The 26,669-nt window shown below is 46.0% G+C and overlaps 1 protein-coding gene and 1 pseudogene across 1 annotated transcript; both read right to left on the bottom strand.

Annotated features, from left to right (window-relative positions):
• Window positions 1–2,735: 2,735 nt before the first annotated feature.
• On the bottom strand, window positions 2,736–4,337 carry LOC118379905 (uncharacterized). The gene is made up of 2 exons (XM_052504090.1): window positions 3,505–4,337; window positions 2,736–3,414 (listed from the first exon to the last, which is right to left on the bottom strand). Exons 1-2 carry the CDS (start codon window positions 4,335–4,337, stop codon window positions 2,736–2,738), a joined length of 1,512 nt encoding a protein of 503 aa, XP_052360050.1.
• Window positions 4,338–13,325: 8,988 nt separating this feature from the next.
• The window catches only part of LOC118383808 (uncharacterized), a 102,221-nt pseudogene continuing 88,877 nt past the window's right edge, over window positions 13,326–26,669 (bottom strand).

The raw sequence follows: 26,669 nt of genomic DNA, 5'->3' as shown, positions 1-26,669 counted from the left end.
GTGTGATGTCATTGGAGAAAACCTGTACCATTTGTTAGTGTGACGTCATTGATGTTTCAGCGTTGGATCGATATCATGGTGGGAGAAGAGATGGGCCTTCAATAACTCAGCTGATTTTCTAAAAAGGAGTCACCCAAATTACAAATTACAAAATCACACAATTGATTTGCTTTACCCTGTAAGCAGTCTAATGGAAAAAGGTATGACGGCAATCCATGATTTGGTTTTATTTCCTGACACTGTTTTAGCATTTTTTTTGGCACAAATCCCATTCACATTTTTTGTTTCATTAGCATTTTTTGGCACAAATCCCATTCACGTTGTTAGCATTTTTTTGGCACAAATCCCATTCACGTTATTAGCATTTTTTTGGCACAAATCCCATTCACGTTGTTAGCATTTTTTTGGCACAAATCCCATTCACGTTGTTAGCATTTTTTTGGCACAAATCCCATTCACGTTGTTAGCATTTTCCGGCATCGTGTCCAAATCATCTGAAAGTATCTCAAATGGATTGTGAAGCTCAACAAAGTCACTTTACAGCAAAGATGTTATATTATATTGACAAGATAATTGAGTGGGACCATTCTAGCCAATGAGAGGGCAGATACGCGTGTAAACAACAGGCACAACTCCCATATAAAGTTTTTTTCCCCATTTTTTTCACAGTTGCCACCCCGTCCATTTCTAACAGTGCATTTGTAACAACCTCACATGCTGACTAGACCGATGCAGATGCGCGTTGGCAGTTTGGAAATAGAGCCAAGTAGCCAAACAGAAGCTCATTGATGTGCGCGAGTAGTTTAGATGACGTGCTGCAAGTCCCGCCACTCCCATCTACTCATTGGTTTTTAGGAGCATATATACCCATGATTGAAAGATGAACTGAAGTCCAGTTGGTGGTGGTAAATGCACCTTAAAGTTGGTTACCAACCGCCATATAAAGTCCACAGAAGAAGAAGATAATGATTACTATAAACCAACTCGGGTTCCCCTTTTATCTGTGGATTAATTGTCCGAGTAGAGAACACACGATGTAGTGTGACTCAAAATGGGTCAAAATTCTAGAAAGATCCAGAAAAATAGGACCTTGTGCATTTCAGGTAAAATAACAACCCAAAGTTTATATCCCAGGACAAATTAGCTAGCAACAGTTAGCTAGCTCGCCAAATGTCCATTACTGTGTAGGTTGGTTCAGAGTTTGTGTTGGTATTTCAACCTACGAGTCCAGATTTGCGTCTGGTGTGGATGTACCAAATCAACATGCGGGCGATGGCTCTAGTCTGCATATAAACCTCACGTAGGAAATTAGCAGTTCACTTTTTTTGCTGACAATCCGACACTTATTGAGAGATTTCGGGGCGAAGTAAACCCTCTCGTTTTGCCTCTTCTCTTCTGCTAGATGATTGGTACATACCGTAATGCTAACATCGGTACCATGACTCGAATGAGATGTGTGCCACAAATGCTAAAACGTTAGCATTGGGAAACAGTGCCAGGTCAAAGAAACGGAGGACCTTATTGAAGAAAGATCCAGTGTAAATATATTATAAAAAATAAAGCGAACTGGATGGAATATGAACATAGAAATGCTACCAAAAATAAGTTACTGAAACTAAAATGATGTAATTACCAAACAATATTTTGAACGAGGAAGTAAAGTACTTTAAGCATATGTTTTCGTTTCAGTCTCCTCCATCTCCACTGACCGAAGCTAATTGTATGGATTTTTTTACTATTAATAACGTGAAATTAACATCTGTACAGAAAGACTCATGTGAAGGCCAAATTACAGAGGAACTTCTTGATGCGATTAAAGCCTTTAATTCTGGGAAAACTCCAGGGCTGGATGACATACCAGTGGAGGTAAACCAAACTTTTTTGATATACTGAGGAGGTCCGTTATTAGCATGTTTTATATATGAATGGTAGATTATTGGACACTCGACAAGGTCTGATTTCATTATTACTGAAACGGGATCCAAGTGGTGTATATATAAAGATCCATTTATTTATTTATCCGTTATTTTACCAGGTAAGTTGACTGAGAACGCGTTCTCATTTACAGCAACGACCTGGGCAATAGTTACAGGGGAAAGTAGGGGGATGAATGAGCCAATTGTAAACTCTAGTCCGTTTAAAAAAATTGGAGGACTCTTACAGTGTTGTGATGCTAAAATGCTTGACGCATAAATTTAAAAAAAGGTTTTGTCAGATATTATTCATCCTTATTCATCCTAATTAGACACATACGTACAGACACGATACATTGGAGATAATATAAGACAAGTACTGGAAACAATAGAATACTATGAAATATCGGGGAAACCAGGTCTGGTTTTCATAACTTTGATATTCAGAGTTGACTTTGAAAAGGCTTTTGATAAAGTACGACTGGAGTTTATATATAAATGCCTGGAAAATTTCAATTTTGGAGAATCTCTTATACAATGGTTTAAAGTTATGTATAGTAGGTGTAAAATAACAAATAATGGCTACTTCTCAAAGTTTTAAACTGTCAAGAGGAGTAAAACAAGGTTGTCCACTATCAGCATATCTATTTATTATTGCCATCGAAATGTCAGCTGTTAAAATCAGATCCAACAATAATATTAAGGGATTAGAAACCCAGGGACTAAAAACAAAGGTGTCATTGTACACTGATGATTCATGTTTTCTTTTGAATCCGCAATTAGAATCCCTCCACGGCCTCATAGAAGATCTAGATACTTTTTCTAACCTCTCTGGATTAAAACCAAATGGGGGGTATTGAACCTCCTCTGGTACGGTGTGGGGGGATTGAACCTCCTCTGGTACGGTGTGGGGGGATTGAACCTCCTCTGGTACGGTGTGGGGGGATTGATCCTCTGGTACGGTGTGGGGGATTGAACCTCCTCTGGTAGGGTGTGGGGGGATTGATCCTCTGGTACGGTGTGGGGGGATTGATCCTCTGGTACGGTGTTTGATCCTCTGGTACGGTGTGGGGGATTGATCCTCCTCTGGTACGGTGTGGGGGGATTGAACCTCCTCTGGTACGGTGTGGGGGGATTGAACCTCCTCTGGTACAGTGTGGGGGGATTGAACCTCCTCTGGTACGGTGTGGGGGGATTGAACCTCCTCTGGTACGGTGTGGGGGGATTGAACCTCCTCTGGTACGGTGTGGGGGGATTGATCCTCTGGTACGGTGTGGGGGGATTGAACCTCCTCTGGTACGGTGTGGGGGATTGAACCTCCTCTGGTACGGTGTGGGGGGGATTGAACCTCCTCTGGTACGGTGTGGGGGGATTGAACCTCCTCTGGTACGGTGTGGGGGATTGAACCTCCTCTGGTACGGTGTGGGGGGATTGAACCTCCTCTGGTACGGTGTGGGGGTATTGAACCTCCTCTGGTACGGTGTGGGGGATTGAACCTCCTCTGGTACGGTGTCAGTTGAACCTCCTCTGGTACGTTGGGGGATTGAACCTCCTCTGGTACGGTGTGGGGGGATTGAACCTCCTCTGGTACAGTGTGGGGGGATTGAACCTCCTCTGGTACGGTGTGGGGAAATTGAACCTCCTCTGGTACGGTGTGGGGTGATTGATCCTCTGGTACGGTGTGGGGGATTGAACCTCCTCTGGTACGGTGTGGGGGATTGAACCTCCTCTGGTACGGTGTGGGGGATTGAACCTCCTCTGGTACGGTGTGGGGGGATTGAACCTCTGGTACAGTGTGGGGGGATTGAACCTCCTCTGGTACGGTGTGGGGGGATTGAACCTCCTCTGGTACGGTGTGGGGGGATTGATCCTCCTCTGGTACGGTGTGGGGGGATTGAACCTCCTCTGGTACGGTGTGGGGGGATTGAACCTCCTCTGGTACGGTGTGGGGGGATTGATCCTCTGGTACGGTGTGGGGGGATTGAACCTCCTCTGGTACGGTGTGGGGGGATTGAACCTCCTCTGGTACGGTGTGGGGGGATTGATCCTCCTCTGGTACGGTGGGGGGGATTGATCCTCCTCTGGTACGGTGATCCTCTGGTCAATTGATCCTCTGGTACGGTTAAGGGGATTGATCCTCCTCTGGTACGGTTGGGGGGATTGATCCTCTGGTACGGTGGGGGGATTGAACCTCCTCTGGTACTGTGGGGGATTGATCCTCCTCTGGTACGGTGTGGGGGGATTGAACCTCCTCTGGTACGGTGTGGGGGGATTGAACCTCCTCTGGTACAGTGTGGGGGGATTGAACCTTCTCTGGTACGGTGTGGGGGGATTGATCCTCTGGTACGGTGTGGGGGGATTGATCCTCCTCTGGTACGGTGTGGGGGGGATTGATCCTCCTCTGGAAGCCTCAGACAATAACATTGATTTATACTCTGACTCGGTGAGTGAGTTTATTAGCGAGTGCATTGGAGATGCTGTACCCCACTGTGACTATTAAAACCTACCCCAACCAGAAACCGTGGCATCTGAAAGGTCAAACCACCTCATTCAATCATGGAAAGAGGTCGGGGAATATGACCGAATATAAACAGTGTAGTTATTCCCTACGCAAGGCAATCAAACAAGTGAAATGTCGGTATAGGGACAAAATGAAGCCGCAATTCAACAGCCCAGGCACGAGACGTATGTGACCGGGCCTACAGGCAAATACGCACTAGAAAAAGAAAACCAGCCACGTTACGGAAATCGACATCTTGCTTCCAGACAAACTAAACACCTTTTTTGCCCGCTTTGAGGATTATTCAGTGCCTACCACCGCTCAGTCAGACTGCTCTATTAAATATTCAATCATAGACTTAATTATAATATAATAAACACAGAAATACGAGCCTTTCTTTGGTCATTAATATGGTCAAATCCGGAAACTATAATTTTGAAAGCAAAACGTTTATTCTTTCAGTGAAATACGGAACCGTTCTGTTTGTTAAAAAAAAGGAGGTGATCGTGGACTTCTTTGCTTGACATCATGGGAAAATCAAAGAAATCAGCCAAGACCTCAGAAAGAACATTGTAGACCTCAGAAAGTCTGTTTCATCCTTGGGAGCAATTTCCAAATGCCTGAAGGTGCCACGTTCATCTGTACAAACAATAGTATGCAAGTATAAACCCCATGGGACCAAGCAGCCGACATACCGCTCAGGAAGGAGACGCGTTCTGTCTCCTAGAGATTAACGTACTTTGGTGCGAAAAGTGCAAATCAATCCCAGAACAACAGCAAAGGACCTTGTCAAGATGCTGGAGGAAACAGGTACAGAAGAATCTATATCCACAGTAAAACAAGTCCTATATATCGACATAAACTCAAAGGCCACTCAGCAAGGAAGAAGCCACTGCTCCAAAGCCGCCATAAAAAAGCCTGACTACGGTTTGCACATGGGAACACATGGGGACAAAGATCGTACTGCACATGGGGACAAAGATCGTACTTTTTGGAGAAATGTCCTCTGGTCTGATGAAACAAAAATAGAACTGTTTGGCCATAAAGACCATTGTTATGTTTGGAGGAAAAAGGGGGAGGCTTGCAAGCCGAAGATCACCATCCCAACCGTGAAGCACAGGGGTGGCAGCATCATGTTGTGGGGGGGGCTTTGCTGCAGGAGGGACTGGTGCACTTCACAAAATAGATGACTTCATGAGGATGGATATTTCTGAGGATATATTGAAGCAACATCTCAAGACATCAGTCAGGAAGTTAAATCTTGGTTGCAAATGGGTCTTCCAAATGGACAGTGACCCGAAGCAAACTTCCAAAGCTGTGGCAAAAAGGCTTAAGGACAACAAAGTCACTGTATTGGAGTGGGCATCACAAAGCCCTGACCTCAATCCGATAGAAAATGTGTGGGCAGAACTGAAAAAGTGTGTGCGGGCAAGGAGGCCTACAAACCTAACTTTGTTACACCAGCTCTGTCAGGAGGAATGGGCCAAAATGCACCCAACTTATTGTGGGAAGCTTGTGGAAGGCCACCAGAAATGTTTGACCTTGTGAACATAATTCCTAGCTGTGTGTTGCCACTTTCCATGTTGCCTGTAGCTTGTGAGGTGTGGAAAGACTGTTTCTTTTATGTATTTTTTGTTGTTGCTATTTGTGCTATTGCTCTGTCTGCATGCTACGTGTTGCTCTGTCTGCATGCTACGTGTTGCTCTGTCTGCATGCTACGTTGTCTGTCTCTGCTACGTGTTGCTCTGTCTGCTGCTACGTGTTTCTCTGTCTGCATGCTACGTGTTGCTCTGTCTGCGTGCTACGTGTTGCTCTGTCTGCATGCTACGTGTTTCTCTGTCTGCATGCTACGTGTTTCTCTGTCTGCATGCTACGTGTTGCTCTGTCTGCATGCTACGTGTTTCTCTGTCTGCATGCTACGTGTTGCTCTGTCTGCATGCTACGTGTCTGCATGCTGTCTGCATGCTACGTGTTGCTCTGTCTGCATGCTACGTGTTTCTCTGTCTGCATGCTACGCTGTTGCCAGGTCTGTCTGCATGCTACGTGTTGCTCTGTCTGCATGCTACGTGTTGCTCTGTCTGCATGCTACGTGTTCTCAACTAACATCAAGCTCTGTCTGCATGCTACGTGTTGCTCTGTCTGCATGCTACGTGTTGCTCTGTCTGCATGCTACGTCTGTCTGCCATGTTTCTCTGTCTGCATGCTACGTGTTGCTCTGTCTGCGTGCTACGTGTTGCTCTGTCTGCATGCTACGTGCACTGCTCTGTCTGCATGCTACGTGTTTCTCTGTCTGCATGCTGCGTGTTGCTCTGTCTGCATGCTACGTGTTGCTCTGTCTGCATACTATGCGTGTTGCTCTGTCTGCATGCTACGTGTTTTAGCTCTGTCTGCATGCTACGTGTTGCTCTGTCTGCATGCTACGTGTTGCTCTGTCTGCATGCTACGTGTTGCTCTGTCTGTATGCTACGTGTTGCTCTGTCTGCATGCTACGTGTTTCTCTGTCTGCATGCTACGTGTTTCTCTGTCTGCATGCTACGTGTTTCTCTGTCTGTGTTGCTCTGTCTGCATGCTACGTGTTGTCTGCATGCTCTCTGTCTGCATGTTGCTCTGTCTGCATGCTATGTTTTGTCTCTGTCTGTATGCTAATGTGTTGCTTGTCTGCAATGTTGTTGCATGCTCGTGTTTTGTCCTATGTTGCTCTGTCTGCATGCTACGTGTTGCTTGTCCAATGTTGTTCTGTCTGCGTGCTACGTGTTGCTTGTCCAATGTTGCTCTGTCTGTATGCTACGTGTTGCTTGTCCAATGTTTCTCTGTCTGCATTGTCATGACTGTCCTGATCAGGTCAGGTTACAGGAGACCAAAACCCTACAGATTATCTCTCAACCCCAACAGAGGAGGAGAGATCCAGGGGTCTGAAGATGTGGGGGTTTTATGACCCCTCACGCCCATGGTAAGTCTCAGGCCACAGACAAATTCCTTTTGTCCTGTTACTATGGAGAACCAGCCTCAGAACATTAAACATGAAATAAAGGGACCTTGGAACAATGGTTTCCGTCAGCCACAATGGTCGTCATGACGATAGATGGAATATGAAAATGTATGTCATTTGGTGGTCATGACGATAGATGGAATATGAAAATGTATGTCATTTGGTGGTTATGACGATAGATGGAATATGAAAATGTATGTCATTTGGTGGTCATGACGATAGATGGAATATGAAAATGTATGTCATTTTTGTTTTGTTATTAAAGGTTAATAGATGACGTTATTATGAAAATATTGTAACGTTTATTAAGAGTTTTCCTAGTATATGTTTGATGTTTATACATTGTATGTTGTATGGAAAATGTCCAAATCAAAGAGAATGTTTTGGTAAAGATGAAATGTGAAGTTTGTGGTCTAAAATTGGATTTGAGTCAAATCTAGACCTTGCCTCTTAACTTGGTACGCCCAGAGAATTGCCCTAAAGGCGGTTACGCCCACTTCTGACCCGAGGGTATAAAAACTGTGAGTGAAGAATTTACAGATAAGACTACGTGACCCGAGCTGCAGCCGAGGTCTAAAAAAGTCAACGAACCCAAAACGCAACACAAGTTTAAAGACAAAGAAATATTTTTCTACCCAAGCTACGGGTGAATTCAAGTCGAGCCACCTAGCCTCCACTCCTCATCGAATCGGGTATCTACACTGTTTCATTCCTACGCTGTGAGCGCTGAGCTACACAGCTGTCTGTCCTCAGAAGAGCCCTTCCAGAACAAGGGCGAGGAATCAGACCACTAAGCCAAAAGGACACTGACATCGTGAGGACGACCAGAGAGTTGCGCCGGAGAAGTGCGTCATTGAGCAGCCTGAACGGTCCACGCGGAGAATCCACGGAGACCTTCCCTACGTCATTATATTCTGACCCATAAGAGCGGCAGTTTGGGGCACAGCTAGGGTTAGAATAAGCATAGCTGACAAATTCACCCAAATGAATATTTCTCGTGTACTTTCTCTTTTTCTCTCTCTTTTAAATCCCATTTTGGGTGACATGCGCCATAGTGTGTTGGTCCGTTATACTAAGTTCTAATCAATAGCCTAAAATGTGTTTTTGTGTATGTATATCTTTTATCATCATTTTAGCTTTCTAGTAAATAAATACTCAACTAAGATTGGGGTGGTACGAACTCATTGTTGAGACCCAGGTACGAACTCACCCGGGTTGGTGAGACCCGGGTCCAAACTCATTGGTGGGACCCGGGTCCGAACTCATTGGTGAGACCCGGGTCCGAACTCATTGGTGGGACCCTGGTCGAACTCATTGGTGAGACCCGGGTCCGAACTCATTGGTGAGACCCGGGTCCGAACTCATTGGTGAGACCCTGGTCCGAACTCATTGGTGAGACCCGGGTCCGAACTCATTGGTGGGACCCAGGTCCTCATTGGTGAGACCGGGTCAACTCATGGTGAGACCCGGGTTCGAACTCATTTGTGAGACCCGGGTCTGAACTCATTGGTGAGACCTGGGTCCGAACTCATTGGTGAGACCCGGGTCCTCATTGAGACCCGGGTCAACTCATTGGTGAGACCTGGGTCCGAACTCATTGGTGAGACCCTGGTTCGAACTCATTGGTGAGACCCGGTCCGAACTCATTGGTGAGACCCGGGTCCGAACTCATTGGTGAGACCCGGGTCGAACTCATTGGTGAGACCCGGGTCCGAACTCATTGGTGAGACCCGGGTCGAACTCATTGGTGAGACCCTGAACTCATTGGTGAGACCCGGGTCTGAACTCATTGGTGAGACCCGGGTCCGAACTCATTGGTGAGACCCGGGTCGAACTCATTGGTGAGACCCGGGTCCGAACTCATTGGTGAGACCCGGGTGAGACCCTCGAACTCATTGGTGAGACCCTGGTACGAACTCATTGGTGAGACCCGGGTCTGAACTCATTGGTGGGACCCGGTCCGACCCCCGGGTCCGAACTCATTGGTGAGACCCGGGTCTGAACTCATTGGTGAGACCCGGGTCCGAACTCATTGGTGAGACCCATTGGTGAGACCAAACTCATTGGTGAGACCCGGGTCCGAACTCATTGGTGAGACCCGGGTCCGAACTCATTGGTGAGACCCGGGTCCGAACTCATTGGTGAGACCCGGGTTCGAACTCATTGGTGGGACCCGGGTCCGAACTCATTGGTGAGACCCGGGTCTCATTGGAACTCATCATGGTGAGACCCGGGTCTGAACTCATTGGTGGGACCCGGTCTGAACTCATTGGTGAGACCCGGGTCTGAACTCATTGGTGAGACCCGGGTCTGAACTCATTGGTGAGACCCGGGTCTGAACTCATTGGTGAGACCCGGTCTGAACTCATTGGTGAGACCCGGGTCCGAACTCATTGGTGAGACCCGGTGAGACCGGGTCTGAACTCATTGGTGAGACCCGGGTCTGAACTCATTGGTGAGACCCGGGTCTGAACTCGAACTCATTGGTGAGACCCGGTCTGAACTCATTGGTGAGACCCGGGTCCGAACTCATTGGTGAGACCCGGTCTGAACTCATTGGTGAGACCCGGTCTGAACTCATTGGTGAGACCCGGTCTGAACTCATTGGTGAGACCCGGTCCGAACTCATTGGTGAGACCCTGGTCTGAACTCATTGGTGAGACCCGGTCGAACTCATTGGTGAGACCCGGGTCCGAACTCATTGGTGAGACCCGGGTCCGAACTCATTGGTGAGACCCGGTCCGAACTCATTGGTGAGACCCGGGTCCGAACTCATTGGTGAGACCCGGTCCGAACTCATTGGTGAGACCCGGGTCCGAACTCAGATTCCCAGATTATGCCCGGGTCCGTGCGCTCAGAACGAGACTGTAGAGGAAACGGATTAATTAGCGGCTGTTGTAAAAACGATATTCTGATATTCTTTGAGTTAGTTTGGGAAATAGAAACTCAATAAAACTCATTTTCACATGGTGCCCCAGGTTAATGAGTTAATAATTGGTTGATTCAGTTAATCACGCAATTAGAAACCTTTATTCATTCGATGAGCAACAGTCGTCACATTAACCAATACAACGTCACGACAGCATGCTACATGTTGCTTGTCCTGTGTTGCTCTGCATGTGCTCACTTCTCATTGTTTGTTTGTATTGTGACTGTAATTGTTTTTCAATAAGCTGCCCAGTGACTGCGGTTGAAAATGAGCCAGCTGGCTAAAACCGTCACTTTTACTGAAAAGTTGATTTAAATGTGCACTGTCCCTGTAAATGTTTTTACTTAAACTCAAATGTGCTTGAAAGCAGTATCCAGATCCATCGGATGTAGTGATCACAATATGGTAGCATATATGTAGGAAAACCACAGTTCCAAAGGCGGGGCCTAATATAGTGTATAAGCCATATGTAGGAAAACCACAGTTCCAAAGGCGGGGCCTAATATAGTGTATAAAAACCACAGTTCCAAAGGCGGGGCCTATGTATATGTAGGAAAACCAAAGTTCCAAAGGAAAACCACAGGGGCCTAATATAGTGTATAAGCCATATCTAGGAAAACCACAGTTCCAAAGTTCCAAAGGCGGGGCCTAATATAGTGTATAAGCCATATGTAGGAAAACCACAGTTCCAAAGGCGGGGCCTAATGTAGTGTATACGAGGTCATACAATACATTTTGTGGTGATTCCTATGTTGTTGATGTAAAGAAAATGTGTTGGTGCGTAATGAGCAAATCGACACTGTACACATTGATTGAAATAGCTTATTTCAGTTACTAATAATCGAGCACCCATTAAGAAAATAACTGTCAAAACTGTGGATTGATGAGGAATTTAAAAATTGTTGAGAGGGACGTGGCAAAGGGAATGGCAAATAAGTCTGGCGGCACAACCGATTGGCAAACGTACTGCAAATGTTGAAATCATGTGATTAAACTGAATAAAACGAAGAAACTTCACTATGAATCAAAGGATAAATTATATAAAGAATGATAGTAAAAAGCTTTGGAGCACCTTAAATGACATTTTGGGGAAAAGGGCAAACTCAGCTCCGTCATTCATTGAATCAGATGGCTCATTCATCACAAAACCAACTGATATTGCCAACTACTTTAATGATTTTTTTCATTGGCAAGATTAGCAAACTTAGGCATGACATGTCAGCAACAACCGCTGACCCTACACGTCCAAGTATATCTGACCAAATTATGAAAGACAAGCGTTGTAATTTAGAATTCTGTTATGTGAATGTGGAAGAGGTGAAAACCATTGTCTATCAACAATGACAAGCCACCGTGGTCTAACAATTTGTATGGAAAAATACTGAGGATAATAGTGGACGATATTGAAACTCCTTTTTGCAATATCTTCAATCTAACCCTACTAGAAAGTTTGTGCCCTCAGACCTGGAGGGAAGCAAAAGTAATTCCGCTACCTAAGAATAGTAAAGCCCCCTTTAAAGGCTCAAATAGACAACCAATCAGCCTGTTACCAACCCTTAGTAAACCTCTGAAAAAAATGGTGTTTGACCAGATACTATTTTACAGTAAACAAATTGACAACAGACTTTCAGCACACTTATAGGGAAGGACATTCAACAAGCACAGCACTTACAGAATTGACGGATGATTGGCTGAGAGAAATTGATGATAAATAGATAATGTGGGGAATGTTTTTTTTAGACTCCAGGGCGGCTTTTGACATTATCGACCAGTCTCTTGCTAGAAGAATGCGTTATGGCTTTTCACCCCCTGCTATATTGTGAATAAAGAGTTACCTGTCTAACAGAACACAGAGAGTGTTCTTTAATGGAAGTCTCTCCAACATAATCCAGGTAGAATCAGGAATTCCCCAGGGCAGCTGTCTAGGCCCCTTTACTTTTTAAAATCTTTACGAACGACATGCTACTTACTGGCTTTGAGTAAAGCCGGTGTGTATATGTATGTGGGTGACTCAACACTATACACATCAGCTACTACAGCGACTGAAATTACTGCCACGCTTAACAAAGAGCTGCAGTTAATTTTAGAATGGGTGGCAAGGAATACGTTTCGTAAATATACACTCTGCCCGGTACAGTTGAAAACGGGATTCATTCGTGAAGACCACACTTCTCCAGCATGCCGGTAGCATGCCAGTGGCCATCGGAGTTGAGCATTTGCAGTCTGTTCAAGACCCTGGTGAGGAGGACAAACACGCAGATGAGCTTCCCTGAGACGGTCATATTCAGGTCCTGTTCGGTCCACAAGATTATTTGACGTGTATCTTTTTTGACACGCAAAGACCCAAACATACTTTTTTTGACACGCAAAGACCCAAACATACTTTTTTTGACACGCAAAGACCCAAACATACTTTTTTTGACACGCAAAGACCCAAACGTACTTTTTTTGACACGCAAAGACCCAAACATACTTTTTTTGACACGCAAAGACCCAAACATACTTTTTTTGACACGCAAAGACCCAAACATACTTTTTTTGACACGCAAAGACCCAAACATACTTTTTTTGATACGCAAAGACCCAAACGGCGTTCCATAGAATTCCTGGTTGAGCATGAAATGACTGAGGAAATGAACAATGAAACAGCACAGCAAGTAAGTGAAAGGTTTTCATTATGTTTTACTGGTAATGGGGACATACGTAAATGCCAACAAAATAACTTTTGGGTCAGTGTGGTGTGTGTGTAACCTTTATTTAAAACAGTTAAAAACAAATTATTCTTATTTACAATGATGGCCTACTGGGGAACAGTGGGGTAAACTTCCTTGTTCAGGGGCAGAACGACAAATGTTTACCTTGTCAGCTCGGGATTCAATCCAGCAACCTTCGGTTACTGGCCCAACGCTCTAACCACTAGGCTACCTGCCACCCCAAGTAGATGTTAGATGACGGAGTCATATGCTTTTAAACAATCTCACACACACACACAGCTAAATCTCAATCATTTTTATTTTATTTGAGCCGCACTGAATGATAAATGATCACCTTGCACAAGTAACAAATATTCACACTAAAATAAAACCTACTGCTGGCTGACTGTCTCTTCTTTTGCTATTGCTGGGACACAGTTTCCGAGTACTCTGACCGAGTACAGAGTTTAATTCCAATGGAACTTTTTAACAGGCATTTATGTATTATCGTGAATAACTAATGGCTATCAACCAATCAGCATCCAGGATCAAAACTACCCGTTTTATAGTAGAGTAAATAGCAACGTCTTTCCAATAGCACGAAGAAGAGAGGAGGATGGAGGGATCACATGAGACTAATGGGTTTTATAGGAACATTGAACTAGGCGATACAAATCTAACAGGACAAATCTAGCAAAACTCTTTTTAAACACCAAAAAATGGGGGTGCCTCATTATATAAAAATACCACAATGGAGTAAAGAGGGAGAATATCCAGAACTACCCACATTATTGGAAGCAATTTTTTGGGAGGGGAAATGATATCTGCAAAAAAAAAGGGTGTTTTCCTGAGTCATAAAAGGAAATGAAAGTTGACCTTGAACCCTTTTCCTGATCACAAGAGATCAATCAATCAGAGACGTGTAGTGGGGCTCGACACAACTAAATCGCCCCGCTGGGAGAGTCACAAGCGGTTTCCTTTCGCCGTCAATAGAGAGAGAGAGTTAGTCACACTTGCTTGTCCATTTGCAAGGAGACTCATAAAAGATGTTATTTTGCCAAACAGAGAGAAAAACAGACACGGTGTCCTCTTGCAAAAACAGTTAAAATCCCAAACATCCTCTTTAGTGAATAATAAACATTGTTTATCTTGACAGCTGCACAAAATGTATTCTTATCCAATAATGAACAGCAAATGACGTCCTCTCCTCTTGCTGACAGTGAGATGTGTCACACACTGTCTTTCAGGATAGACACAGGGCTATCTGAGGGAATAGTCCAGTTTCATGTTGAGGTTCAGAGAGAGAGACAGATGAAGAGAGAGAGAGAGACAGAGAGAGAGAGAGGCAGATAGAGGGAGAGACAGATGAAGGGAGAGAGAGAGACAGAGAGAGAGAGAGAGGCAGATGAAGGGAGAGAGAGAGAGAGGCAGATGAAGGGAGAGAGAGACACAGAGAGAGAGAGAGAGAGAGAGACAGATGAAGGGAGAGAGGGAGAGAGATACAGAGAGAGAGCGAGACAGAGAGAGAGAGAGAGATGAAGGGAGAGAGAGACAGAGAGAGAGAGAGAGGCAGAGGCAGATGAAGGGAGAGAGAGAGAGAGAGAGAGACAGATGAAGGGAGAGAGAGAGAGAGAGAGAGAGAGAGAGAAGGAGATGAAGGGAGAGAGAGACAGAGAGAGAGAGAGAGAGAGAGATGAAGAGAGAGAGAGAGAGACAGATGAAGGGAGAGAGAGACAGAGAGAGAGAGAGAGAGAGGCAGATGAAGGGAGAGAGAGACAGAGAGAGAGAGAGAGAGAGAGAGAGAGAGAGAGAGAGGCAGATGAAGGGAGAGAGAGACAGCGAGAGAGAGAGAGAGACAGATGAAGGAGAGAGAGAGAGACAGATGAAGGGAGAGAGAGAGAGACAGATGAAGGGAGAGAGAGAGAGAGACAGATGAAGGGAGAGAGAGAGAGAGACAGATGAAGGAGAGAGAGAGAGAGGCAGATGAAGGGAGAGAGAGAGAGAGACAGATGAAGGGAGAGAGAGAGAGAGAGATGAAGGGAGAGAGAGAGAGAGGCAGATGAAGGGAGAGAGAGAGAGAGTAGGGCTGGGATTCAATCTGTATAAACGCTGTCGACAGCTTGTTAAGGTAACGTTACTGCGTCCGTGGAGATCCCATTCACGGTAAACGCCGCTCAATCAGAAATTGCATTTTTTTTTTTTTTTTTAACACAATGCTTATAATTCGCGATCAGATTGAATCCTTGAACGTACCATTGCCATAATAATGCATTAAAGTTGTATTTGTAATGTGTTATTAATGTGTTATTAATGTGTTTTTAATGTGTTATTGGGTTAGCAGCCCTTTGGATTAAACCTGACGGTTTTTAACCACGACTCGGGATTCAATCCCATCTGTCGGCTGTGCAATTTTTAACCCCCGAGAGTCGATGTCCGTGACCCCCACGGAAATTCAATTAGCAAAGTCAATAAAAATATATCCCCGTCAAATCTGCCTGTTTAAAAGATATAATTTTTTTTTTGTTGCATTGGCTGTCTCAATCCACAGCATCCACCTGTGGTGTCCGTCCTGGGCTGCTGTGGTGTCCGTCCTGGGCTGCTGTGGTGAGAGAGAGCCCCCCCCCGGGTTGTGCCGTGGCGGAGATCTTTGTGGGCTATACTCGGCCTTAACTCAGGATGGTAAGTTGGTGGTTGAAGATATCCCTCTAGTGGTGTGGGGGCTGTGCTTTGGCAAAGTGGGTGGGGTTATATCCTTCCTGTTTGGCCCTGTCCGGGGATGTCCTCGGATGGGGCCACAGTGTCTCCTGACCCCTCCTGTCTCAGCCTCCAGTATTTATGCTGCAGTAGTTTATGTGTTGGGTGGCTAGGGTCAGTTTGTTATATCTGGAGTACTTCTCCTGTCCTATTCGGTGTCCTGTGTGAATTTAAGTGTGCGTTCTCTAATTCTCTCTTTCTCTCTTTCTTTCTCTCTCTCGGAGGACCTGAGCCCTAGGACCATGCCCCAGGACTACCTGACATGATGACTCCTTGCTGTCCCCAGTCCACCTGGCCGTGCTGCTGCTCCAGTTTCAACTGTTCTGCCTTATTATTATTGGACCATGCTGGTCATCTATGAACATTTGAACATCTTGGCCATGTTCTGTTATAATCTCCACCCGGCACAGCCAGAAGAGGACTGGCCACCCTCATAGCCTGGTTCCTCTCTAGGTTGAGAGTTGGAGACCTGACAATACACATTACATAAGGAGGGCAGGAGGAGGCAGAGGGGGGGGGGGTGGGGTCAAGGGGTCAAAGGATTAGGGGGGGGGGTGATGTCAAAGGTTTCTCTCATGTTCTCCCATTGGTCAGGAAGTCTTCCCATGATGCTCTGAGGTGTGGCCGGGACTGTCAGTCTCCTCTCTGCTTGCCACCATACGACGGAGATAGACAGCTAACACTGGACTCACAACGGACCACATGGGCACGTTCCAAAATAAAATGAGTACTGTAGAAGCTGGTAGTGAACCTAAAGAGACCGTACCGACCAACGAGACAGTCAAAACCAAAACGTAAAGTACAAATCCGTGAAGGAACTGCTTCCTCATTCACAGTTCGGTGGTTTATTCCCAGGACTGACGGTAAATATCGTGGTGTTCCGTGTCTGATTGGTCCAAACTTCAGGTGGACGCTTTTTGTTCGTGTGTTTTTTTTACTTGAGTTGGTTGTGAGTGTAGCTTGAGTTTCCTGTTGTTGTTGGTGTCCTCTCTACTGGTTGAGTTTGAGGAGGTGTTGAGGAGCATGTTGCTCTTCCTGTTGTTGTCCTCTCTACTGGTTGAGTTTGAGGAGGTGTTGAGGAGCATGATGCTCTTCCTGTTGTTGTCCTCTCTACTGGTTGAGTTTGAGGAGGTGTTGAGGAGCATGTTGCTCTTCCTGTTGTTGTCCTCTCTACTGGTTGAGTTTGAGGAGGTGTTGAGGAGCATGTTGCTCTTCCTGTTGTTGTCCTCTCTACTGGTTGAGTTTGAGGAGGTGTTGAGGAGCATGTTGCTCTTCCTGTTGTTGTCCTCTCTACTGGTTGAGTTTGAGGAGGTGTTGAGGAGCATGTTGCTCTTCCTGTTGTTGTCCTCTCTACTGGTTGAGTTTGAGGAGGTGTTGAGGAGCATGATGCTCTTCCTGTTGTTGTCCTCTCTACTGGTTGAGTTTGAGGAGGTGTTGAGGAGCATGATGCTCTTCCTGTTGTTGTCCTCTCTACTGGTTGAGTTTGAGGAGGTGTTGAGGAGCATGATGCTCTTCCTGTTGTTGTCCTCTCTACTGGTTGAGTTTGAGGAGGTGTTGAGGAGCATGATGCTCTTCCTGTTGTTGTCCTCTCTACTGGTTGAGTTTGAGGAGGTGTTGAGGAGCATGATGCTCTTCCTGTTGTTGTCCTCTCTACTGGTTGAGTTTGAGGAGGTGTTGAGGAGCATGATGCTCTTCCTGTTGTTGTCCTCTCTACTGGTTGAGTTTGAGGAGGTGTTGAGGAGCATGTTGCTCTTCCTGTTGTTGTCCTCTCTACTGGTTGAGTTTGAGGAGGTGTTGAGGAGCATGATGCTCTTCCTGTTGGTGTCCTCTCTACTGGTTGAGTTTGAGGAGGTGTTGAGGAGCATGATGCTCTTCCTGTTGTTGTCCTCTCTACTGGATGAGTTTGAGGAGGTGTTGAGGAGCATGTTGCTCTTCCTGTTGTTGTCCTCTCTACTGGTTGAGTTTGAGGAGGTGTTGAGGAGCATGTTGCTCTTCCTGTTGTCCTCTCTACTGGTTGAGTTTGAGGAGGTGTTGAGGAGCATGATGCTCTTCCTGTTGTTGTCCTCTCTACTGGTTGAGTTTGAGGAGGTGTTGAGGAGCATGATGCTCTTCCTGTTGTTGTCCTCTCTACTGGTTGAGTTTGAGGAGGTGTTGAGGAGCATGATGCTCTTCCTGTTGTTGTCCTCTCTACTGGTTGAGTTTGAGGAGGTGCATAATGCTCTTCCTCTGCTGCCAAGGCAGCAGCTCCTCTTCCTGTGGCACTGTTGTTATTGTCCTCTCTGCTGGCTGGTTGGCTGGCTGCTATGCTGGCGGTCAGGGTGCTATTGCTCGGTAAGGTGCTCTCTGGTCTCTCCGTGACAGTGTTTGGAGGCTGGCTGGTTGGGCGAGGGGGCCTGGGAAGGGTGCGTACCAGAGGGCAGGGTATGGGCGATAGGTACCCCCCCTGGAACCATCCCCTCTAAGCCACCCGGGATCACCCCTGGAGCCATGCCCATCATGCCCGGTGGGTACCTAGGGAGAAGGAGGTTAGAGGTCAGGGTCAAAGGTCATCTGTAGTTCAGGCAGGCAATAGTGAAGCAGCCCAGAGCTGAAGATTCCGTTGTGACTGAGTGACGAGGACAGAGTAGTAGAAGACCTGTCTTCACCCAGAGACACACCTCTCTCTCTCTCTCTCTCTCTCTCTCTCTCTCTCTCTCTCTCTCTCTCTCTCTCTCTCTCTCTCTCTCTCTCTCTCTCTCTCAATCACACTGAAACAAATATGTTCAGTGCTAACACACATATCTGGAAATTAACAAGCAAGAAGCAGATTGTCCATGTGTACGACGGGAAGTCATGTAGGTGACGTCATGCTTCCTGAACCACACACCTCCTCCTACTAGTATCAACATCTAGATCTGCTTAGTGGAAGAGGGGGTTGGTCTGTCTAATGGTAGAGGGGGTTGGTCTGTCTAATGGAAGAGGGGGTCAGTCTGTCTAATGGTAGAGGGGGTTGGTCTGTCTAATGGTAGAGGGGGTCGGTCTGTCTAATGGTAGAGGGGGTTGGTCTGTCTAATGGTAGAGGGGGTTGGTCTGTCTAATGGTAGAGGGGGTTGGTCTGTCTAATGGTAGAGGGGGTTGGTCTGTCTGATGGTAGAGGGGGTCGGTCTGTCTGATGGTAGAGGGGGTTGGTCTGTCTGATGGTAGAGGGGGTCGGTCTGTCTAATGGTAGAGGGGGTTGGTCTGTCTAATGGTAGAGGGGTTGGTCTGTCTAATGGTAGAGGGGTTGGTCTGTCTAATGGTAGAGGGGGTTGGTCTGTCTAATGGTAGAGGGGGTCGGTCTGTCTAATGGTAGAGAGGGTTGGTCTGTCTAATGGTAGAGGAGGTTGGTCTGTCTAATGGTAGAGGGGGTTGGTCTGTCTAATGGAAGAGGGGGTCAGTCTGTCTAATGGTAGAGGGGGTTGGTCTGTCTGATGGTAGAGGGGGTCGGTCTGTCTGATGGTAGAGGGGGTCGGTCTGTCTGATGGTAGAGGGGGTCGGTCTGTCTAATGGTAGAGGGGGTTGGTCTGTCTAATGGTAGAGGGGGTCGGTCTGTCTAATGGTAGAGGGGTTGGTCTGTCTAATGGTAGAGGGGGTCGGTCTGTCTAATGGAAGAGGGGGTCGGTCTGTCTAATGGAAAAGGGGGTCAGTCTGTCTAATGGTAGAGGGGGTCAGTCTGTCTAATGGTAGAGGGGGTCGGTCTGTCTAATGGAAGAGGGGGTCAGTCTGTCTAATGGAAGAGGGGGTCAGTCTGTCTAATGGAAGAGGGGTTGGTCTGTCTAATGGTAGAGGGGGTCGGTCTGTCTAATGGAAGAGGGGGTCGGTCTGTCTAATGGAAAAGGGGGTCAGTCTGTCTAATGGTAGAGGGGGTTGGTCTGTCTAATGGTAGAGGGGGTCGGTCTGTCTAATGGAAGAGGGGGTCGGTCTGTCTAATGGAAAAGGGGGTCAGTCTGTCTAATGGTAGAGGGGGTCAGTCTGTCTAATGGTAGAGGGGGTCAGTCTGTCTAATGGAAGAGGGGGTCAGTCTGTCTAATGGTAGAGGGGGTCGGTCTGTCTAATGGTAGAGGGGGTCAGTCTGTCTAATGGAAGAGGGGGTCGGTCTGTCTAATGGTAGAGGGGGTCAGTCTGTCTAATGGAAGAGGGGGTCAGTCTGTCTAATGGTAGAGGGGTTGGTCTGTCTAATGGTAGAGGGGGTCGGTCTGTCTAATGGAAGAGGGGGTCGGTCTGTCTAATGGAAAAGGGGGTCAGTCTGTCTAATGGTAGAGGGGGTCAGTCTGTCTAATGGAAGAGGGGGTCAGTCTGTCTAATGGAAGAGGGGGTTGGTCTGTCTAATGGTAGAGGGGGTCGGTCTGTCTAATGGTAGAGGGGGTCAGTCTGTCTAATGGAAGAGGGGGTCAGTCTGTCTAATGGTAGAGGGGGTCAGTCTGTCTAATGGTAGAGGGGGTCAGTCTGTCTAATGGAAGAGGGGGTCGGTCTGTCTAATGGAAGAGGGGTCAGTCTGTCTAATGGAAGAGGGGGTCAGTCTGTCTAATGGTAGAGGGGGTCAGTCTGTCTAATGGAAGAGGGGGTCAGTCTGTCTAATGGTAGAGGGGGTCAGTCTGTCTAATGGAAGAGGGGTCAGTCTGTCTAATGGTAGAGGGGTCAGTCTGTCTAATGGAAGAGGGGGTCAGTCTGTCTAATGGTAGAGGGGGTCAGTCTGTCTAATGGTAGAGGGGGTCAGTCTGTCTAATGGAAGAGCGTATTAAATCTATGCAACAAGTGTGGACTTGTTGTCGCCTTAAGCTCCATAGGGAGCACAGAGGAGTAATGGTTGAATAGAGCCCTGCGGAAGGAAGTCAAATCGACTCAGAAGTTGGTTTATTTCTACATTAAAGGAATGTTTTAAGAGAACAGACCAGAGGGCAGTAACAACATTACAGTCCACAGCAAAAAGGGTGAGAAACAGGGAGGTTCTAATCATAGAAATACATTCTGTAGAATGAACGGGGAGAACAGTTCTATAGATTATATTTCTACGGTTGTAGTATATCCAGGCCTGGCAGAAAGAGGCCCCGGATCATCACACAGTATTTACCTGAGTGCCAATAGGTACTACATTTTGTCTTGAGGAACCCCGGTTGTTAGGGCGTGCAGAGTTTGGTTGGCTTGGCTGTGTGAGAGAAGCACACGGAGGTGGACAGACTGAGATCAGATCAACATCCAGGGAGGTCACATGGTGAAGGAGTACGAGGTTAACGCTCTATCAGGGCTCTCCAACCCTGTTACCCTGTTACCCTGTTACTAGACCCGGTTACCCTGTTACTAGACCCTGTTACCCTGTTACTAGACCCTGTTACTAGACCCTGTTACTAGACCCTGTTACCCTGTTACTAGACCCTGTTACTAGACCCTGTTACTAGACCCTGTTACCCTGTTACTAGACCCTGTTACTAGACCCTGTTACCCTGTTACCATGTTACTAGACCCTGTTACCCTGTTACTAGACCCTGTTACCCTGTTACCCTGTTACTAGACCCTGTTACTAGACCCTGTTACCCTGTTACTAGACCCTGTTACTAGACCCTGTTACTAGACCCTGTTACCCTGTTACTAGACCCTGTTACTAGACCCTGTTACCCTGTTACTAGACCCTGTTACTAGACCCTGTTACCCTGTTACCATGTTACTAGACCCTGTTACTAGACCCTGTTACTAGACCCTGTTACCCTGTTACTAGACCCTGTTACTAGACCCTGTTACCCTGTTACTAGACCCTGTTACTAGACCCTGTTACTAGACCCTGTTACCCTGTTACTAGACCCTGTTACTACAGCTGTCCTGTTACTTGAGCTGTCCTGTTAAAATGGTATCTCTCCAGGAACAGGGTTGGAGTTAAAACCTACAGGAGGGTTTCTCTCCAGGAACAGGGTTGGAGTTAAAACCTACAGGAGGGTCTCTCTCCAGGAACAGGGTTGGAGTTAAAACCTACAGGAGGGTCTTTCTCCAGGAACAGGGTTGGAGTTAAAACCTACAGGAGGGTCTCTCCAGGAACAGGGTTGGAGTTAAAACCTACAGGAGGGTCTTTCTCCAGGAACAGGGTTGGAGTTAAAACCTACAGGAGGGTTTCTCTCCAGGAACAGGGTTGGAGTTAAAACCTACAGGAGGGTTTCTCTCCAGGAACAGGGTTGGAGTTAAAACCTACAGGAGGGTCTTTCTCCAGGAACAGGGTTGGAGTTAAAACCTACAGGAGGGTTTCTCTCCAGGAACAGGGTTGGAGTTAAAATCTACAGGAGGGTTTCTCTCCAGGAACAGGGTTAGAGTTAAAACCTACAGGAGGGTCTTTCTCCAGGAGAAGGGTTGGAGCTAAAACCTACAGGAAGGAGGGTATCTCTCCAGGAACAGGGTTGGAGTTAAAATCTACAGGAAGGAGGGTATCCCTCCAGGAACAGGGTTGGAGTTAAAACCTACAGGAAGGAGGGTATCCCTCCAGGAACAGGGTTGGAGCTAAAACCTACAGGAAGGAGGGTATCTCTCCAGGAACAGGGTTGGAGCTAAAACCTACAGGAAGGAGGGTATCCCTCCAGGAACAGGGTTGGAGCTAAAACCTACAGGAAGGAGGGTATCTCTCCAGGAACAGGGTTGGAGCTAAAACCTACAGGAAGGAGGGTATCTCTCCAGGAACAGGGTTGGAGCTAAAACCTACAGGAAGGAGGGTATCCCTCCAGGAACAGGTTTGGAGTTAAAACCTACAGGAAGGAGGGTATCCTCCAGGAACAGGTTTGGAGTTAGAACCTACAGGAAGGAGGGTATCCCTCCAGGAACAGGGTTGGAGTTAAAACCTACAGGAAGGAGGGTATCTCTCCAGGAACAGGTTTGGAGTTAAAACCTACAGGAAGGAGGGTATCTCTCCAGGAACAGGGTTGGAGCTAAAACCTACAGGAAGGAGGGTATCTCTCCAGGAACAGGGTTGGAGCTAAAACCTACAGGAAGGAGGGTATCCCTCCAGGAACAGGGTTGGAGCTAAAACCTACAGGAAGGAGGGTATCCCTCCAGGAACAGGGTTGGAGCTAAAACCTACAGGAAGGAGGGTATCTCTCCAGGAACAGGGTTCTACGACATTCTAAGAAAAACATAACATTGACATCTCTATTCATGTTTTGTTTTTTTAACTGAGAGTTTCATTATCTCAAACTGTCTTTATGTCCCTGTATTTCAGAAATGTATCTGCCTGCCGTATGGACCAAGTCAAGATATCCACGACTATCAAAATAACTGTATAAACCTATTTGTCAAGTGGTGAAATGAGCAATAAAATAACATTGATGTGTGTGTGTGTGTGTGTGTGTGTGTGTGTGTGTGTGTGTGTGTGTGTGTGTGTGTGTGTGTGTGTGTGTGTGTGTGTGTGTGTGTGTGTGTGTGTGTGTGTGTGTGTGTGTGTGTGTGTGTGTGTGTGTGTGTATGTCTGTGTGTAAGGGATAATCCTGAAGCAAAACACACACAGTAGATGTCACACTTGTCGCTGTGCTTCCTCAGCCTACCTGTAGGCGGTGCCATTGAGCTCTGGGTGGACACCTTGCTGGTCCATTACTGCCCACGGTCCTGTGGTCACAAAGAACTCCTTATTCACACAGTTTCTTAGGCTGTCAGGGATGCGGCCTGCGATGGAGAGAGAGAAAGTGGGGAGATGGAGGGAGGAGAGAAATTTAGAAACGTGGAAAGAGAGAGGTAAAGACAGAGAGAGGTAAAGACAGAGAGAGAGAGGTAAAGACAGAGAGAGAGAGGTAAAGACAGAGTGAGGTAAAGACAGAGAGAGAGAGGTAAATACAGAGAGAGAGAGGTAAAGACAGAGAGAGGTAAAGACAGAGAGAGGTAAAGACAGAGAGAGGTAAAGACAGAGAGAGAGGTAAAGACAGAGAGAGGTAAAGAGAGAGACAGAGAGGTAAAGAAAGAGAGAGGTAAAGACAGAGAGAGGTAACCTGAATCATCACACAGACAAAATGAAGCCATAACTTGTAGAGTGATTAAAACATTATAAAGAAGGAAAGGAGATATGTTAACTATGGGATGGGTAGATGTTAACTATGGGATGGGTAGATGTTAACTATGGGATGGGTAGATGTTAACTATGGGATGGGTAGATGTTAACTATGGGATGGGTAGATGTTAGCTATGGGATGGGTAGATGTTAACTATGGGATGGGTAGATGTTAGCTATGGGATGGGTAGATGTTAACTATGGGAAGGGTAGATGTTAACTATGGGATGGAGAGATGTTAACTATGGGATGGGTAGATGTTAACTATGGGATGGGTAGATGTTAGCTATGGGATGGGTAGATGTTACCTATGGGATGGAGAAGATGTTAACTATGGGATGGGTAGATGTTAACTATGGGATGGGTAGATGTTAGCTATGGGATGGGTAAATGTTAACTATGGATGGGTAGATGTTAACTATGGGATGGGTAGATGTTAACTATGGGATGGGTAGATGTTAACTATGGGATGGGTAGATGTTAACTATGGGATGGGTAGATGTTAACTATGGGATGGGTAGATGTTAACTATGGGATGGGTAGATGTTAACTATGGGATGGGTAGATGTTAACTATGGGATGGGTAGATGTTAGCTATGGGATGGGTAGATGTTAGCTATGGGATGGGTAGATGTTAACTATGGGATGTTAGCTATGGGATGGGTAGATGTTAACTATGGGATGGGTAGATGTTAACTATGGGATGGGTAGATGTTAACTATGGGATGGGTAGATGTTAACTATGGGATGGGTAGATGTTAACTATGGGATGGGTAGATGTTAACTATGGGATGGAGAGATGTTAACTATGGGATGGGTAGATGTTAACTATGGGATGGGTAGATGTTAACTATGGGGATGGGTAGATGTTAACTATGGGATGGGTAGATGTTAACTATGGGATGGGTAGATGTTAACTATGGGATGGGTAGATGTTAACTATGGGATGGGTAGATGTTAACTATGGGATGGGTAGATGTTAACTATGGGATGGGTAGATGTTAACTATGGGATGGGTAGATGTTAACTATGGGATGGGTAGATGTTAACTATGGGATGGGATGTTAACTATGATGAGATGTTAACTATGGGATGGGTAGATGTTAACTATGGGATGGGTAGATGTTAACTATGGGATGGGTAGATGTTAACTATGGGATGGGTAGATGTTAGCTATGGGATGGGTAGATGTTAACTATGGGATGGGTAGATGTTAACTATGGGATGGGTAGATGTTAACTATGGGATGGGTAGATGTTAACTATGGGATGGGTAGATGTTAGCTATGGGATGGGTAGATGTTAACTATGGGATGGGTAGATGTTAACTATGGGATGGGTAGATGTTAACTATGGGATGGGTAGATGTTAACTATGGGATGGAGAGATGTTAACTATGGGATGGGTAGATGTTAACTATGGGATGGGTAGATGTTAACTATGGGATGGGTAGATGTTAACTATGGGATGGGTAGATGTTAACTATGGGATGGGTAGATGTTAACTATGGGATGGGTAGATGTTAACTATGGGATGGGTAGATGTTAACTATGGGATGGGTAGATGTTAACTATGGGATGGGTAGATGTTAACTATGGGATGGGTAGATGTTAACTATGGGATGGGTAGATGTTAACTATGGGATGGGTAGATGTTAACTATGGGATGGGTAGATGTTAACTATGGGATGGGTAGATGTTAACTATGGGATGGGTAGATGTTAACTATGGGATGGGTAGATGTTAACTATGGGATGGGTAGATGTTAACTATGGGATGGGTAGATGTTAGCTATGGGATGGGTAGATGTTAGCTATGGGATGGGTAGATGTTAACTATGGGATGGGTAGATGTTAACTATGGGATGGGTAGATGTTAGCTATGGGATGGGTAGATGTTAACTATGGGATGGGTAGATGTTAACTATGGGATGGGTAGATGTTAACTATGGGATGGGTAGATGTTAACTATGGGATGGGTAGATGTTAGCTATGGGATGGGTAGATGTTAGCTATGGGATGGGTAGATGTTAACTATGGGATGGGTAGATGTTAACTATGGGATGGGTAGATGTTAACTATGGGATGGGTAGATGTTAACTATGGGATGGGTAGATGTTAACTATGGGATGGGTAGATGTTAACTATGGGATGGGTAGATGTTAACTATGGGATGGGTAGATGTTAGCTATGGGATGGGTAGATGTTAACTATGGGATGGAGAGATGTTAACTATGGGATGGAGAGATGTTAACTATGGGATGGGTAGATGTTACCTATGGGATGGAGAGATGTTAACTATGGGATGGGTAGATGTTAACTATGGGATGGGTAGATGTTAACTATGGGATGGGTAGATGTTAACTATGGGATGGGTAGATGTTAACTATGGGATGGGTAGATGTTAACTATGGGATGGGTAGATGTTAACTATGGGATGGGTAGATGTTAACTATGGGATGGGTAGATGTTAACTATGGGATGGGTAGATGTTAGCTATGGGATGGGTAGATGTTAGCTATGGGATGGGTAGATGTTAACTATGGGATGGGTAGATGTTAACTATGGGATGGGTAGATGTTAACTATGGGATGGGTAGATGTTAACTATGGGATGGGTAGATGTTAGCTATGGGATGGGTAGATGTTAACTATGGGATGGAGAGATGTTAACTATGGGATGGATGGGTAGATGTTAACTATGATGTTAACTATGGGATGGGTAGATGTTAACTATGGGATGGAGAGATGTTAACTATGGGATGGGTAGATGTTAACTATGGGATGGGTAGATGTTAGCTATGGGATGGGTAGATGTTAACTATGGGATGGAGAGATGTTAACTATGGGATGGGTAGATGTTAGC

Source organism: Oncorhynchus keta, unplaced genomic scaffold, assembly GCF_023373465.1.
Source record: "Oncorhynchus keta strain PuntledgeMale-10-30-2019 unplaced genomic scaffold, Oket_V2 Un_contig_1869_pilon_pilon, whole genome shotgun sequence".
Taxonomy (NCBI): Eukaryota; Metazoa; Chordata; class Actinopteri; order Salmoniformes; family Salmonidae; genus Oncorhynchus; species Oncorhynchus keta.
The sequence above is the reverse complement of the archived record's forward strand: the minus strand, read 5'-3'. Positions and strand labels throughout refer to the sequence as shown.